This window comes from Tasmannia lanceolata, unplaced genomic scaffold, assembly GCF_043159265.1.
Source record: "Tasmannia lanceolata isolate RefF3 unplaced genomic scaffold, GAP_Taslan_0.1 ptg000016l, whole genome shotgun sequence".
NCBI classification, from domain to species: domain Eukaryota; kingdom Viridiplantae; phylum Streptophyta; class Magnoliopsida; order Canellales; family Winteraceae; genus Tasmannia; species Tasmannia lanceolata.
In genome coordinates, this window is record NW_027518693.1 from 18,379,382 (window position 1) to 18,397,510 (window position 18,129).

The 18,129-nt window shown below is 39.3% G+C and overlaps 2 protein-coding genes across 2 annotated transcripts; one reads left to right on the forward strand and one right to left on the reverse strand.

Annotated features, from left to right (window-relative positions):
* The first annotated feature begins 3,585 nt into the window (after positions 1-3,585).
* LOC143848354 (large ribosomal subunit protein uL29-like) lies at positions 3,586-11,764 on the forward strand. Its single transcript, XM_077357278.1, has 4 exons — positions 3,586-3,740; positions 3,893-4,028; positions 4,148-4,304; positions 11,482-11,764. Exons 1-4 carry the CDS (start codon positions 3,737-3,739, stop codon positions 11,554-11,556), a joined length of 372 nt encoding a protein of 123 aa, XP_077213393.1. The 5' UTR covers positions 3,586-3,736; the 3' UTR covers positions 11,557-11,764.
* Positions 11,765-13,949: 2,185 nt separating this feature from the next.
* On the reverse strand, positions 13,950-16,604 carry LOC143847970 (uncharacterized). The gene is made up of 2 exons (XM_077356741.1): positions 15,325-16,604; positions 13,950-14,898 (listed from the first exon to the last, which is right to left on the reverse strand). Exons 1-2 carry the CDS (start codon positions 16,602-16,604, stop codon positions 13,950-13,952), a joined length of 2,229 nt encoding a protein of 742 aa, XP_077212856.1.
* Positions 16,605-18,129: the final 1,525 nt, after the last annotated feature.

The following is an 18,129-nucleotide window of genomic DNA, read 5'->3' on the forward strand; positions in this document are numbered from 1 at the left end:
TTTTTATTTTTGTAAGAATTATTAAATCGTTATGTTCATGGTTTATTTTTCAAGTAAGAAAGAAAAGAAGAGTAAAAGGTGACATGGTGGAAATACACTAAGAGTGACCAAATATATAAAGTATTAGCAAGTGGCTCTCTTGGTAGGTTGCATTTCTAGTAGGTCAAGCAAATTGGGGGCAAGTTGAATGGAGTGTGGGGAAGTCCAACCCTTACCCAAAGTGGCCCATCCCCAATCTTGGTTTAGTTTGGGTTTGGTTGAGTCAAGCTTGGGTTAGGATTGAGCTTGAAAAGAATTCGAAATAATTAATCTGATTTGATTTCAATATCCGAAAAGTATCATGGTAAGCAAATTTTACTAATGAGAGAGAAATGTTTTCTATGTCCTAAAGGACACGCCAGAATCAGGAATTGGAATCGATATCACATTCTGAGTCCTATTCCAATTCTCCCTTAAATGATATGAGAAAAAAATAATAATAATTTAAAACTAACAAAAATTCTGTTCTGGTTGTGGCGTAAATCAGAATACCACCTCCTGCGGTACGTAGGAAACCTATTCCGGCATTTCTTCCTCTTTAATTCCTCCCCATTGTCAATTCCACCCCCTTGATTCCTTTCTCTCTGTTTTTTAAGGCAGATTGGAATCAGACCCCGATTCCAACATCTGATTATGGTGATCCAAAGGCAGAGAAAGAGTAGAGGTGTCAAGGGTTATATTCATAACCTTATGACCACATATATAAAATGTTAGCAAGTGGCTCTTTTGGTAGGTTGCATTATTGATAGGTCAAGCAAATTGGGTGAAACTTGGGTGAGGTACAAACTCAACACCAGTGACTCATCCCCAATCTTGGTTTAGGTTGGGATGGGTCGAATCAAGCTTGGGTTAGGATTGAGCTTGCAAGAACTCGAAAACCACCCAATCTTATTTGATTTCAAAACCCTAATTTTTGAAGGTGGCATCTTAAGGTGGACGTTTGTAGCGATCGAATGTGAGTTCACACATGTGGTAACGAACTGACCATGTGGATATAGATCAAACAGTTGAGTCACCAGTTACATCTTTTTGTGATGGTACAAAAAATATGCCAATGCTTAACCTAGGGCTGAGTTCAATGCATGTGGGTGTGTACAGTATGTGTATGGGGGTTGTCATGCGATAATCAACATTACCATCACGTATGCCTGATTTAGGGCTGATGGCCACACTATCCAACACTCTTGCTCTCTATCAAGTGAGTTTACCTATGTATCCATCATGATTTTAGGAGAGACCTTTCAAAGTTCTCGTAGAGCCCTAAACTCAAAACACATCTCCTATTTAAATTTGGGACCAAGCAAGACACGTACCTAATAGTCTTTATGCACTTTAGGTTGTCATACCCAATTCTATAGGTTCAATTCCAGCATGTTAGGTTTATCTTTTCTCTAACGACTAATGGAAAGGACCTCAATGCCTCTTGAAGGAAGCTCAGAGAAGGGCAGCAAAAATTATAATAGGCATGCGAACACATATACAGACCAAAAAGATACAAGTTACTAGCTATTAGCCTATTAGGATTGTCAGACCGCCTTAAATTTTGGGCCATTGGTGATCCAACGTAGGCATTATTAGATGGACAATCAGGATCAATCAAAGCTGAAGCCAGTTATCTGTGACCCCACGGAGACATGCTTGTGACTCAAGTGATGGGAGTGATGGGCCCATTGATTGTACCAACATGTTTATCAGTTTATGGTAACATATATGGGTCTTGCAGCTGCACTTTACTGATAGCGTTGACTAGGGGTGGCAACAGGTCGGGTCAGGTCGCCCCGTCCCATCTTAGGAGATGGCAAGGAATCCCCTGTTTTGCCCCGTGGGGAAAGTCTAATTCTTTTCCCTTCCCAACTAAAATAACATTTTCTACTCCCGATTTTTGGGTGGGTTGGGTTGACTAAATTCGGGTTGGGTTTGGGTCCGGGTTGGGATTTGGCAACCCGACCAAAATTCGGGTTGGGTTGGGTATCAGGCAACCCGACCCTACTCGTAACCCGACAAAGAGTAATACACGTTTTTTACTTTTTGTACTTTGTAGTTTCCGACGTTTTGTTGTTTCTTTCTATCCTTTGCAAATATAATAATAGATAATCAAAAACAAAAAGTAAAGGGCTAGTCACTTAAGTAAAAACCCTAACTTATAAGATATATCAACCGCAAGATTGAAGCATGCAAAAATCGATTTATTGGATGATCTCAACCTTTTTTTTTCTGGACTAAACACTCGCATATTCTTGTGATTGTGATTGTCATGTTTTCCTCGCATCATTTGCAGTTATTTAATATGTGCATGTGTTCTAGTAGTGTTTTAGTATTTTTTTCCTTTGGTTTCGAACTTGGGTGCCATTTCCCTTATTAAATATCTCATCTGAAATGTCTAAACCTGACCCAACTTGGGAATTCGGGTTGGGTTGGGTTAGCCATCCCGGGTTGAAAGTCGGGTTGGGTTGGGTTGGAGGTTGGAGGTTGACCTCCTTGGGTTGGGTTGGGTTGGCCTCAACCCGACCCAACCCGACCCGAGTTGCACCCCTAGATCCAACGTTCCAAACTAATAAATATAACACTTTATGAAAACAACATTAGGATTACTAATAAATATAACACTTTATGAAAACAACATTAGGTATTGAATCGAGCCCAACTCCTAGAACCCAACAATAGGTATTAAATCTGGTTGGCATGGAGCGGGGCCAGAGCCATTCCCATCCCGTCCCCGTATTAAATCTGGGCGGCATGGGGCGGGGCCAGAGCCATCCCCATATCGTCCCCCCTTCGGTGGATTTTTTTAATCCCCACCCTGCGCGGGGCGGATCCCCGTTCTCCCTGGTTTAACATTGACCCTAAAATGCATACGATGACACTTTGCTTAAGGATAAGAAATGATATATTTGCCCCTTTTTCTTACTTGGGCAGCCCTACTTATTGGATATACATAGGCCCAACTTATTTACAAAATGGATCTACAAATTAGGGCTGGCCCATATTATTTGTAACCCAAATTGAACTTTGAAAGCACAAGGGGGCCTTGTCTTTTTTACCGCGGGCCTAATTTAGCATGGGCCTCTGCCCAGCCTTTTTTCTAAGGTTCCTTTCATTTTGGATTTTGAATCCAAAACTAATTATTTGTCACAAAGTTAAACACTATTTTAAGTCAAATAATCAGTTTTGAACTCAAAAATCAATACTCAAAATTCAAAACGAATAGGGCGTAAGTGGGCCAGAATGGCATACCTTACTGAACGAGTGTGGTTGAGTTTGGGGTTTGAATTTAAATGGTGTAAGGGCTTACAAGGGGTACCGCACCGCCCTTGATATTTGATCCAACTACAGCTCACTTTTTGAGGAGCTGCTGTTGGATCAGATTTCAAGGATGGTACTTAGACCGTACAAAGGCCTTATTGTTGTAAGCCATTACACCATATAATTTCTCTCACATTAAAGGCCATAATCTCTTTCCTCTTTGTATCATATCCCCTCATAAATGTCAAAAGCTTAAGAAATCATAAGGCCCATGAAACCAACTTCGGCCCAACAATGAGCTAAGTCGGGCACATTTACCTAGCCCATGAACAACTCCTAGGGTTTTGCATATATTAGAAACCTCACCCCACGATTAAAACACTTTCCACCTCGTTATTTCTCCCCTCTGTTCTAGGGTTTTACGGTGCCAAGACGAAACCAGTCGATCTGCATCATGGGTAAGATCTCAAACTTCTCAAGTGGCCCATCAATATCCTTTGGGAAATCCCATAAATCATCAACTCATCTTCTTAGCCTTCTATTCACGATACGTTTTTTCTAATCTTTTTCTTTGTTTTTTCTTATCTTTATCTTTCGTGAAAATGTGAAGCGAGGATCAAAGTACACGAGCTCCGAGCAAAGACGAAGACCGAGCTGTTGAATCAGCTGAAGGATCTCAAAGCAGAGCTTTCTCTCCTTCGAGTCGCCAAAGTCACGGGCGGAGCGCCCAATAAGCTCTCCAAGATGTACCCAAATTATAATCTGTCTTTTTTTGTGTTCTTATTTAGTTTCAGCTTCTCTGAGGCATTTCATCGAACACTTGTTTGTTATTTATGTGCTTATGTTTGGTTTTCTATTAATGCAGTAAGGTCGTGAGGTTATCGATTGCGCAAGTGTTGACTGTGATCTCTCAAAAGCAGAAAGCTGCTTTGAGGGAAGCGTATAAGAAGAAGAAGTATTTGCCCCTCGATCTGCGGCCGAAGAAGACCAGAGCAATCAGACGACGCCTGACAAAGCACCAGGTACAATATAAAGTGTTTTATTTCAATAGAATTAAAATTGCCAATGCCTTTTTTTTTTCCTTGTGAATTCTAGTAAGTTTGATTTATTAACATATGGAACTGGGTTTTTTGTGGGTATGATTTATTGGTTGTGTAGATTATGTTGAAATACTAGGCCCTTCTAAGTGGGTTTACTGGGAATTCTGCATAGATGTTGCCTGTCAAAACACGTGATCTGGCTGTGAAATGGAGAGGTGGCATCTGGTCATAGTTTAGATTTGTTCTGTAGGTGTAAGTTTTGATAGAATGAATTCATTTTTGTCTGATTGATATTCTATAAATTAATTGTGATGGGTTGTTCGAACTTTGAAGCATATAGTGACATGGGTTTTATGTGCATATTGTTAAACTATAATTAGTCAGGGAGGTTAGTGGAAGCGTACGTATGAGTTATTTTTCGTGTAGCTTAATTTGGAATGCTACTGTTTTTAAGCGGGTTTATTGGGAAATGTAAATAGATGATGCTCAATAGAGCATTTGTTCTGGTTATAAGATAGAGAGCTGGGATTTAATCATAATATCACATTGTTTTGTGGATGTATTGTTTGGTAGAATGAATATATTGTCGTCGGGTTGATTGTGTGAAAATGATTTGAGATATTTTTTTGAAGCATGGAGTAATTATAGAACAATATATTGTTCGAAGCAAAATGGCAGATCAATTCCAGTGAGAGCAAGTCACAATGAGGAGGCTCAATTTCGTTTGATTGCACTTGGCAATCAACTTTCGAGCAACAAGTAGATGATCAAGGTGAGAAAGAAATACAAGATGATAGATTCAAATCCAGAGAATAGGTCTTCATAAGACTTCAAAGTTTTAGTATGCCTAGGTTCACGACAACAACTGCCCACTCTAACGTTTTAGAGAGTAATTAGCCTTTCAATGTGAAACCGTTGCATTACCAGATAATGAATGTCTACTAGGGAAATAAGTCTTCAGACCTCATGAATTCAAAAGAAACAACTTCAATTCGTCAAAAAAAGAAGAAACATTCACGAATTGAGTACACAATAGAAAACATGAATGCTATTGAAATACAATTCAAAATTTAACTAAAAAAAAAGTAGACCTGGAAATCAGTAATTCAATTCCAATTGTGTGGACAACTGAAGCTTACTAATTCCCTTACAGAATTGATGATATCCCTTGCAAGTAGCAAATAGATGATAGGAGGCGGCCAAGATGTTGAGAGAGCTTATGGCATTACCACATCCATACCCAAAGGAACCACCCGACTCCCATGGTGATGCAAATCTATAAGGGCATCCAATTCATCAAGGTTGTTTAATTGTCGGACAAACAGATTCTCCATCACTATAAACTGGCCGTTCTCGGTATTTGATAATCCCACGTTTGATAATCCTGCATCATCTAAAGCAATGTTAGCCTCATAGTTGTTAAACTCTTACGAGTCGTACGAGTCGACTCTTGAGTTGAGTCGAGTCGCATGGACAACTAGCCTGTGTTGATGGCTCTTACGAGTCATCTGGTGACTCTTATAAGTCGCTGCGAGTCGAGTCGAAAAACCATGACTCTTACGAGTCAAGTCGAGTCGTTGGGCCTGTGCTTTCTTATTTTGATGGTTGAAAATTTACAAGTTAGAACTTAGAAGCTAATCATTATTAGTTTTTTAAATTATAGGCAATTGCATTAAATGCGAAAAAAGACAAAGGAGGCATATACAAATAAAGAGGCAAAAAAAAAGAGACAAGAACAAGCCTCACTGCAATTGTCAAGGAGGAACAGAGTCAAATAAACTCTCTCCCTAGAGACAGAAAGTCCAGCTAAACTGTCCGCCACGCCATTAGCTGACCGCCTAACATGACGGAAAGAATTCGATGCATCCCCCACTTTGTCTTGGATCTCATCGAAGAAAAAAGCAAATCTCCAATGGAAGGAATGAGAGCCACTAAGCCAACTTATCACATTGAGCGAGTCTCTTACCACTTCCTTATTCAAATCTTCATTCCATAGTTATCAATTCCGTTCCGTTCCGGCCGGAACGCACCGGAATTCCGGTTCCGGTCCGGATTCCGGAACGGAATGCCTATATTTTCCGTTCCGGTCCGGATTCCGGTCCGTTCCGGTCATTCCGGCCGGAATGGGTGAAACCCCCTATTCCGGCCGGAATGGGGTTGGAAAGTTGGAAAAAATAAAAAAAATTCAAAACAAATCCAAAAAATTACAGAAATGTCCGTATGGCTGTTGGGGAGTGTATTTTACATATTTACCCTCGTTTTATGACCGTGGGGGTGCTGTTTGGAGGGCTATTTTCGTCTTTTTGCAAAAAATTCGAAAAAGAGTCAAAAAATTCCCAAAAATTCCCGTCGTCGGAGTGGAACAAAAATTCCAAAAAATTCACCATACCCACTGAATTTTTTTCATATTTTTAACTATTTTTTTTTAAATTCCCCTCGCCGGAGCGGGACGGAAAGTTTCGAACGAAACGCCGAACGAAACTGCCGAAAGACCGAAACGTTCCGTTCCAGTAGCCAAAACGGAACGGCGACCGGAACGGAATTTATAACTATGCTTCATTCTCAAGATTCCTTATTCCTTGGTAGGTAGCACGCACTCCAGCTTCATTAGTGTTTGCGACTCCAATGGGACCCGCGAAAGCTCATTTCATAGCTCCGAATTCATCCCTCAAACCCCCCCAATTCCGAGAAGACCAAATTTTCCTATGCTGGAGCCGTCAAAGTTTAGATTCAAAAAACCATGTGCGGTAGGGTCCTAGTCTTGGACAATCTTGGGTTCTTGGCCTGAACCACCATAAATCTCCTTCCAACCATACCATAAATCATGGGCGGATACAAATCTAAAGCAGGGAAGGGTTTTCATCCATGATTAAGTTCCAACCGGAAGTTAATTATCTTTGTGCATGCAATTTACAAGTACACTGGCTCTGTGCGTCCCTGGTAATCAAAAGGGGCGGATATATCACTTCCCAATTATATTTTGTTCAACTAAATTTCTGTTCTTGTCAAAAACTCTTACGAGTCACGAGCTGAATCGAGTCATGAGTCATAAAATTAAGAAATTGAGTCACGAGTCGAGTCATGGGTTGACAACTATGCCTCGTACCTCGCACTGGACAGTTGTGATTCATATCTTTAGATATTTGAAAAGCATTCCAGGGAGAGGACTGTTTTTCAAAGACATGGCCATATGAAGTTAGAAGGTTTTTGTGATGCTGACTGGGCAGGGTCACTGGTTGATAGACGATCCACAACTGGATATTGCACCTTTTTGGAGGTAATTTAGTGTCCTAGCGAAGCAAGAAATAAAATGTTGTATTCAAGTCGAGTGTTGAAGCATAATACAGAGCTATGTCACATAATGGTAGTGAGCTTATCTGGTTGCACTCCCTTCTATCTAAGATTGGATTCTCATCATCTTCCCCAGATGAGTTGTATTGTGACAATAAAGCTGCTATCCACATTGCTTCCAACCCAGTTTTTCATGAGCATACCAAACACATCGAGGTGGACTGCCATTTCATACGTCACAGGATCACTCGGTCAGCAGATCAGATGGCTGATACCTTCACCAAACCCTTGAGCAAAGCTAAATTAAGTGATATTTGTAACAAGCTAGGAATGCATCATTATATATACATTCCAGCTTGTGGTGGTGGTGTGGGGGTGTTGGGGGTGTGCGGGCGGGGGGTGGGTGTGCGGGTGGAGTGTTAGAAGCAAGGAAGCATGATTCTTCCCTGGGAGCCTTTGATTCCCGCTCTGGCAAACTTGAGTAGGATTCTTCCCTGGGAGCCTTAGATTCCCGCTCTGGCAACCTTGGTTAGAAGTATGTGTGTGTTGATGCCTAAGGGCATCGTGGGCATTGTACTCTTCTCTCTTTATATAATACATAAGTGAGGGGGAGCTATCCTCAACTCATTCTTTCTCTCATTCTCATTCTCTTCTTCTTCTAACAAGTATAAATATTTTCTTTATATAATACATAAGTGAGGGGGAGCTATCCTCAACTCTTTCTTTCTCTCATTCTCTTCTTCTTCTAACAAGTATAAATATTGATCTTATCACTTTAGGAGACTTTTCACTGTCATTGAATTGGGGATTGTAATTTTTTGTTTGGAGAGAATTCAAGTAAGGTTGTATTCTCTTAGAGTGCTCTAGCTCATATTTCTGAGAGAAATTCTTGCATCTTGGCCCTATTCTATCATCTCCTTGCTACATGCAAGGCATCTCATCAGTTCTTGGAGGGAATTGGTACAGCTTCAATCGTCCACACAATTGGAATTGTATTACCGATTTCTAGATCTACTTTTGTTTTAGTTGAGTTTTAAACTGTATTTCAATAGCATTCATGTATGTGATGTAGAATGATTGGCGGAAGGGCACTACTTATGGTCAAATTCATTTCAGAAAATTCTCTAATCATAATGTGCTTTCTTGGAATATGCGAAGTTATGAATACAGCAAGCTTTAAGGAGCTAATAACCCTCCTGTACTTGGAGTACTTGGAGTTACTGAAGGGCATATCAGTGAGTCTCGTTGGATTGAGTTAAGGAAAAGAACCTTCTCAAGTTGGGGATTGGCGAAGTGTTTGCACAAAATATCAACGGGAGTATTGGAGTTACAACCTCAAGATTGATAGTTATTCTGTGTCTTTTGTGCCATGTGTACTTTGGCTTGGAATTCTTAGATTCTACCTTGCATCTGTCCACTCAAATTCTCCACCACGGACTATTTATCAAACAAAGCATAATGATCACCTTGGATTAGGGATTCAAACAAACAGAATAGAGGCAGAACATTTTTTTTCACTGAGCACGAAGCTCCAAACGTCCTTTAAATCCTAATTACAAAGCTGAAAAAAAAATGAAGGACAACACTTATCCAATTCAGCTACGGTTTCTTGTGCAAAATAATTTGATGGCTCTCTAAAAATACGAACATCTTGAAATGGATCTGATCGTAGGCTTTAGAAACTTATGAAGAGTTGATTCATCAGGTCCATCTCAGAACTGGTCAGTGCTGTCATTTTTTTGGTTCAACCAGATCTATAAGCTTTCCCCTACCGCAAATTTAATAAGAATTCCAGGCATTGATGAGAACGGTAATGCACGATTCCTTTATTTACTTTCTGAAGGAAATTGCAACGGAGAGAAAGGCTTCTGCCCCTTCTTCTTACTGTGAATCCTAGATAGAAAAGGCTTGTCCTCCAAAGAGAGCTTGGGTGCCAGATCTCTTGTTCGAATCCAAATTTTCCCCCAAAAGTGCTAAAAAATGTATTTATACTTGTCCTAACTGATATAAGAACAAAATACCCCCACATGGGCTATTACACACTCCCTCACATATAAATTCAAGTTATAACTATAATTGCCCTAGGTGAAATGAGAACATTTCTTTTCTTTTTTCTTTGATGAATTTGAGTTTTTTCTTTAGAATTTTTGGTGTCTGAGATTTAATTCCCTGGCGGACATTCATTTTCTGCTAATGTAATGGTTTTTCAGTGAAAGGTTATTTACTCTCTAATAGACACGATTTGATTACCATCTCCGGGTGAGTGCCTCTCAGCCTTTCTTAGATTAGTAGGTTTTAAAATGTGAGGGCATCTACAGATCCCGGAGTTACATCCCGTAGCCGATTTGGGAAGCTTAATTGAATTTGGAGGCGACCTTGCTGCTTAATACTAATTGGAATTGGGAAGATCAACTGTTGCATCAATTTCTGGGATGCTAATGAATTTGAGGAAGAGTATACCTCTCGGCTACTGATAACTCAAGCATTAAACACCAGTCCTTCGAAAGTCATTCTGTAAAATTGAATCAGAAGCAACAGTTTTATGAATTGAATTAGGTCTGGGCGTTAAATCAGTATGAGTGTGGTTTTTGTGGTGCTTGGAAATAAGATCTGTATGATAAGCTTTGGAAGAATGCTACTCCGGGTACCCTGGGTTAACAGAGTTATGACCGGTTAACTCAGTTGGAGTTTTTATAACAACCAGTTCTTAGTTTAGTTTGGGCAGAACTATTATAGGAGACAACGTCATTCTGTTAGTAATGAATCATAATCATGGCTTCATAGGGTATTCGGATTAGAAGTTTGTGTAAAAAGAATTTATGTTGACATGCCTTCATTGTCTCTTTGTTTCTGGAACTTTGGGTAGCGCTAGTTCACACCCAGTTCTATAATTGAAAGTGATCCCAGTCCAGCCGAACCTAAGCATTGAGTTCCCGTCACTCGGACAGTGACCATTTGCTGAAACATTAGTGTGAGCAGTTGATGTCGTGAAACGTCCATATACTTAAAACTCTCAAGTCTGATGAGGGCCTATCCTCTGGCTTTGAATCTGTCATCTTGTATTTCGTCCTTATCTTGATCATCTGCTTGTTGGTCACCTATCCTCTTGCTTTGAATCTGTCATCTTGTATTTCTTCCTTACCTTGATCATCTACTTGTTGGTCTAAAACTAATTGACTAGTGAAATCAAAGGAGCTTGAGTGTCCTCATTGTAACTTGCTTTCGCTGGAATTTATCTACATCGCCTATTATGATCTACGATTCGATTTCTTTTTTCAAAACATTGGATTTAATGTCAAGTGTTATGAAAAAGATCTAGATAAGTTTCGTTTGAAACTTAAGATGAGTTTTTATGTCTTAAATTCAATCTTTTTTAAATACACTCCTTCGGCATCATCAAAAGGAGAAAACTCTCTTTTAGGAAAAAAGTCACCTGAAAAGGTGAACTAGGAAAAATACTATTAATTAAGAGGAAACACAAAGGAAGCGTGTGAGAAGTGCGCTTCTCCTAAATTTTGGAAGTGATAAGAACTTAGCTTCTGAAGTTACCTCTACATCCAACTAGGAAGTTTCTGGAAACTATGGTTGATACTCTAGTTATATTAAAATATCTAGTGTAATAAAAGACTATCATTCTACTGTCCAAGGAGATGGGGCTGTCGCCTTTTGTCACCGGTTGCGTTGACATACTTGATTGTATGGTTCTTGATGATGAATCCGCTAAAATGTGTGATGTTGTGACTTTCACCAACGTCTATAACTGTTCAGATTCCGTGCATTTGTTCGCATTCAATCCTACATTAAACACTTCTCTCAAATGATTGGTATGCGTGTCTTTCTTATCTTAGTTTATTTTTTTTATGTGCAGTTATCTTTGAAGACGGAGCGGGAAAAGAAAAAGGAAATGCACTTTCCGATGAGGAAGTATGCTATCAAGGTGTAGGGCGGGCATCTGGACCTGTCTATTACCCTTTAAAATGCTACTTGAATTATGAGTTTTGCCATTTGTTCTTTATATCTGCAATTAAATGTGACGGTTTACTTTTTTAGAATTTTATGTAGTGAAATGGGCATGAACGTGATGACAATTCACACTGGCGAGGTTGTGATCCTTTTGGAATCTGATTACTAGTGTTCTATTTCGTTAGTCATTTTTTTTTGCGTTCTATTTAATCAGTCAGATTTTTTTTGGTTTCAGCAGTCACAATACCCGGGCGTTGTGCATCACATTTCTTTATGATGTTTTGAGTGTTTGCTAAATTTTTCTATTTCTTGTCATATAGAAACATGGCATCCCAAACAAAAACAGAATCTACCTGAGGAAGACCCTGTTTTGTTTTTTGAAATAGCAGGTCTCTCTAGTTTCTATGAAACAAAAGTACAAGCTTGATTGCTTATTTTTATTTTGAATGGTAACAAGGTTTATTGCTTAATCTCACAAATCCCTATTAGTCCTCTGGCCATGCCTTTTTTTTTTAATGATGCTTGATTGTTGGTCGCTCTTTGATTTTGCAGCCAGACCAAGTCATACTAGTGTATGTTTTCGCAAAATGTTGCAGGGTCATTTCCAAAAGAAACAAAAATTGCTGATGCCATGCTGGTGATTATGCTGGTGATTAGTTGATTGTTGCCATTCTATTATAAGCTATGTTGCATGAGTAGGGAGCCTCAGGATCCGACATGGGTACCGAGTGTCGGCTAACCTTAAAAAAAAGATTGTAGGATTCATCTAATTTTAATTCTTTTACATGATAATTTGGTTATATATCTGTAGTTTTGGTAGATTAAGTAAATTCAATGTTTTATTTTCATTTAAAAACTTACTATTAGGATGGATAAAACATATGTTAATTTCAAATTTATTATAGTATTTTGTAAAAAAACCAGATTTAAGAGATCTAGAAGTAAATCATGAATCTTAAAGCATTGGAATACGCTGCAGATATTTCATTAGTTCATATGAATCCATGCTACATAGATTATCAGCCAAAGACACAAGCCTTCTAGCATATGCTGCTTCCATATCGGTACAAAGTGTTGGAATGTAAGTTGAATTTGGCAAACTTTAAAAAGAATTATTCGTAAATTCTCAAAAATATTTTATCTTTCAAAAAAAGAATTCTCAAAAATAATTTAATCAACTCTCAAATGTGACATTTTATATAATAATATGATTATAACAAGTAACATATTGAAAATTTAAGATAGAGATGAAACTCAAAACATGTGGTAATTGTAAAGTTGTGATAGCAGTATTTAAAAAATAGGTACAAGAGATTGAAAAGTGTCCCACATGTGTTTGATACGTTTAATGAAAGTATAGAAACCCATGAAACAAGGAAAAGGGCACACATGAATAATAAGTACACAAGCGCTCTGAGCAAAAGCAATTGGTGAATCATGAGTTGTTCCAATCCAGGGTTTATTTGGCCATGATTCTAATTCTCGTACTCCACCAAGCTTCGAAAAAGCAATCAGAAATCCGATCCTCCCATGCTATTTTTGCAAGGGCTCCCTTCAGTCTAGAATTCCTCTTAGAAAATACTCTCCATGCTACTTTTACAGCCCCTTTCAATTTTTATTTGCATAAATTTAGGTGCATCTTAGTTTTATATTTATAACTGAATGTCACAAAAAACTTTAAGGTAAAATATTATGCATTCTGCATTTAAATTTTGGCATCTCATTTTGAGGTTTTGTTCGATTCCTTTAATCCAAACAAACCTTTCCAATTTTGTGGTGCAAATTCTAAGAGCTGAAAAAATAAAAATAATAATTTACCGATTAAGAAAGTTGTCCGTGTTTTAAACGATCCAAAGCTCTACAAATATGAAATTGAACATGTTCGATCTATTTTGAAAAGTAATTTGAAACAGCCTGATTTTCAATCTATTGGTAGCTTTCTACCGTGGTCATTATCAAATTTTCCTAGTAAAGTTGCATTTTTCCCAGAGTGGCAGTCAATACAAACAACGAAAGTAGCTATCGATTGGGTTAAGAATGGATTGACATGAAAAGGTCAGTGCAGCCAACCAAACTCAAAGAAAATATATCAGCGAAAGCCATCTTATTGCCTATTTTCTTTTCATTTTCCATGAAAAATGCACCTAGGGGTGATCACCTGGCAATCAAAACAGATTAAAAATAGTAAAAAGGGTGGCCATAGTTAAAACAGTGGGCATATTTATAATCAACCTACAAAAAGTATTCATTTGTTAGGTACTTAGGTCACATTGTAGATGATGGAGAAATTATAGTGTGTTAGCATGCAACAAAGTCATTCGTTTGACGATCCAAATGTACAACTATCCTGACTCCCCCAGCCTTTTGGAGACTTTATTGTGGCATTTTGATCTTTGTGGTCTGTTTGTCAAGGCTAGGATCAACGGTTATTAGATGAGAGAGACTTCTGCTGCAAATATTCTTCTTCCTGAGGTATTTCAGCTTGAACCAATTAACCCAGAGCGATTTTCTTCCATCAATTAAGTGCCAGAACAGTTTGGCCTGGGCCGCTTTGTTGATATCCGAAAGTTTCCTCAGGCCAACTCCTCCTTCCGTTCGGGGCCTACAGATAGTGTCCCACGCTATTGGGTGATACTTTCTCAGGAGACTTGAACCAGCCCAAAGAAAGTCACGCATAATTCTTTCGATTGATTGAAGCACCCCTTCAGGCAGGTTGAATGAAGCAGACCAGTAGCATTGAAAGGAACCCAGGACAGATTTAATAAGTTCAAGACGCCCTGCTCTTGCAAGGTTCCTATTACTCCAGAGCCCAATCCTGTTCCTTATCTTGCTCAAAAGCGGCTGACAATCTTTAGCAGAGAGCCTAGAAGTGACAAGCGGGAGGCCCAAATATTTGATGGGGAGGGCTCCCTCAGAGATGTTCAGAATCGTACAGATGTGGTCTTTAACCTGATCCGAGCAGCCCGTAAAGAAAATTTCGCTCTTTAAGGTGTTGATATCCAGCCCAGACCAATTCCGGAATTGAGTTAAACAATTTTTTACTCCTGAAGCAGATTCCGTTGATGGATCAATGAAGATCATAACGTCGTCGGCAAATAGGAGATGCGTGATGGTAAGATCTCCTCTGGAGAAGGGGCTCGAAATGCGCTTGTGAAGGAGAGCTTGATCAAGGGAGGTAGTCAACATTTCCATGATTATACAAAATAGAAGAGGGGAGAGGGGATCTCCTTGCCTGAGCCCATTGGAGGAGTTGAAGAAGCCTTTGGGAATCCCGTTGATGAGGATAGAAAAGGAAGCAGTGGAGATGCATTGCGAAACCCACCTGCACCAAGTCTCATGAAAGCCAATTTTCCTCATGAAGGATATTAGAGAGTGATGATTAACATTGTCGAAAGCCTTCCTTAGATCTAATTTAATACACATTGCTTTTTTCCTTTGGTTTCTGTGAAAACCATGGCAGAGATCATGGGTAAGAAGAATATTGTCTTGGATCAATCTTCCTTGAATAAAGGCCGATTGATTAGGACTTATAATTTTGTCCATAACTCTCTTTAACCGGTTAGCCATCAACTTGGTTATAATTTTTTAAAGAAAATTACAGAGGGAGATAGGTCTCAAATGATTAGGACTGGTTGCATTAGCACATTTGGGGATAAGAGAAATGAATGTGGTGTTAAGAGCAGGTAAAATTTTACCTGAGTGAAAAAAGTGCTGAATAGCAAGAGAGATATCGTCGCCAATAAGATACCAAAAACTTTTAAAAAATGAGCCATTAAAACCATCTGGACCCGGGGCTTTATTCCCATCAGCCTTGAAAACAACCTCCCTGATTTCTTCATTAGAAAAAGGCAAAATGAGGGAATCTGCTTCTTCAATTGAAAGAGTTTTAGAAGGATCCGGAGAATCTCCTTCGAAAGACTGATTATGATTCAGGGTGGAATGGAAATAGCTAACCAAAATGTCTTCAATTTCATCCGGGTTAGTCGTGATCTCCCCATCGGTCCTCGCAATTGCTTGGATGCTATTCTGGTTCCTTCTCATATTCATCGCCGAATGAAAAAAAGCAGTATTAGAATCCCCCAAGTTCAACCAATTAATCCTGGACTTTTGGAGGAAAAGAGCTTCTTCTTGTCTAGAAATTCTGCAGAGGTCTTCCTTAGCCAGGGATTCCTCTTTTCGGAGAACAGAGCTGGAGGGGTCAGCTTGAAGCTTGCTCTGAATTCCCTCCAGGTTTTGCTTTAACATAGGAATTTTAATGTCAATTCTGCCAAAGGTTTTGTCATTCCACTCTTTGATGGACTTTTTGACTTCTTTCAGCTTCTTGGTAGCTCTAAACATGGGATTTCCATCGATCTGAATGTTCCATGCCCTCTCCACGATTTCATAAAGAGATGTGTCCATGAGCCACATATTATGGAATCTAAACGGATATCCACCCCTCGAACTATTTTGCTGACATTGGATGATAATAGGGGAGTGATCGGACAAACCAGAATTTTTGAATTGGGCAAAAGAATGGGGGAAGGAGGCCAACCAGACTTCATTAACCAGAGCTCTATCCAGCCTACGAAGCTTAAGATTTCCCATTCGAGAGTTGTTGTTCCAGGTTAGAAAGTGCCCAATCGATCTAAGGTCAGTTAAGGAGCAGGAGTCTATACAACAGTTGAACTCTTGGATGTCAGCTGGAATGGGGTCCCTTCCTCCCCACCTTTCATCAGAGAATCTGATCACATTAAAGTCGCCAAGCGCAATCCACGGCCTGTGAATTCCCCTAGCCAAGTTGTTCATATTGTCCCATAAGATTCTCCTCTCTACTGCGTTGTTTGAAGCATAAACAGCAGTGAATTCGAACTGAATGTTGGAGTGGAGGACAGTTGCTTCTCCATGGATGAATTGATCCGATTCAAGAATAATGGCGACAGGGACCAGTTGGGGGTTCCAGAGAACCCAAATTCTACCTATTTCAGTATGAGCGTAATTAGCATGGGCAATCCAATTATCAGAAATTTCAGAAATGTAATCATTCATAACATTTTCAAAGGCTTTAGTTTCCAGCAGGCAAAATAGAGGAGTTTGACTTTCAATAATCATCTCTTTGATATCCTTCCTCCTAGAATGGGAGCACAGCCCCCTAACATTCCAGGCTCCCAATGTTTGGTAAATCCCTCACAATTGATAGACAGCCAGTCTTAGCTATACAATAATTAAGGGATTTGGTAAATCCACCCCTCTATTTGTTAGGGTGTCTATAAAAAAACAACTATGTCTCAATGTTTTCCATAGGTGAGATGTGATCGAAGTGAAGTAGACCGAAAGTTAGGGTGATTGATTGGGCGAGAAAGTGAAGTTTAATGAAGAAGGGTTCCACTATCAAAATGTATTTTTAACGTGGGTCATCATCAAAATTGGTAGCTTTCTACCGTGGTCATTATCAAATTTTCCTAGTAAAGTTGGATTTTTCCCAGAGTGGCAGTCAATACAAACAACGAAAGTAGCTATCGATTGGGTTAAGAATGGATTGACATGAAAAGGTCAGTGGAGCCAACCAAACTCAAAGAAAATATATCAGCGAAAGCCATCTTATTGGCTATTTTCTTTTCATTTTCCATGAAAAATGCACCTAGGGGTGATCACCTGGCAATCAAAACAGATTAAAAATAGTAAAAAGGGTGGGCATAGTTAGAACAGTGGGCATATTTATAATCAACCTACAAAAAGTGTTCATTTGTTAGGTCCCAAAGTAGATGATGGAGAAATTATAGGGTGTTAGCATGCAACAAAGTCATTCGATTGACGATCCAAATGTACAACTATCCTGACTCCCCCAGCCTTTTGGAGACTTTATTGTGGCATTTTGATCTTTGTGGTCTGTTTGTCAAGGCTAGGATCAACGGTCATTAGATGATGTCTCATAAATAGTATGACGTCCTACCGTACAAATAATGCGACTTTTGGCAGTTTAAAAGGTGAGTTCGAAAACCATTTCTGGAAATAGAGTTTTCAGAGTTCTACCCATAATGGAACTCTAGCAATTTAATTAATTACTAATCTTGATGTTGTTAATTTCGGGTACATACACTGCTCATACCCTTCATTTACCAATGGATACATAAAATAATCTGAAACTTAATCTCACTTATCAATCTAGATAGGGTATGTGATACTTTATCTTCCAGGAATCCAGATACAACAAGGGTAGGCTTATTAATTTACACAATTTCCTGATGGGGAATGATATATTCACCTCTTTTGTTTTTAACTTGGGACAGCCCTCTGGTGTAAAAGAGTAGTCATAAATACACTAGAGGGGGCCATCCCAACTAGGGGTGTAAACGAGCCGAGCTTGGCCAGGCTCGGCTCGTTAAGCTCAAAAGCTCGGCTCGGCTCGGTCAGACTTGGCCAGGCTCGCGAGCAGCTCGCGAGCCTTACCGAGCTCGGGTTATATTAACTTCACACCCCTAATCTTCCCTGGACAGCCCTATCTAGTGTAATTTGACTACTTTTTTTACACTATGGGGGGTGGTCCAAGTAACAAATGGGGTTCCAAAAATGA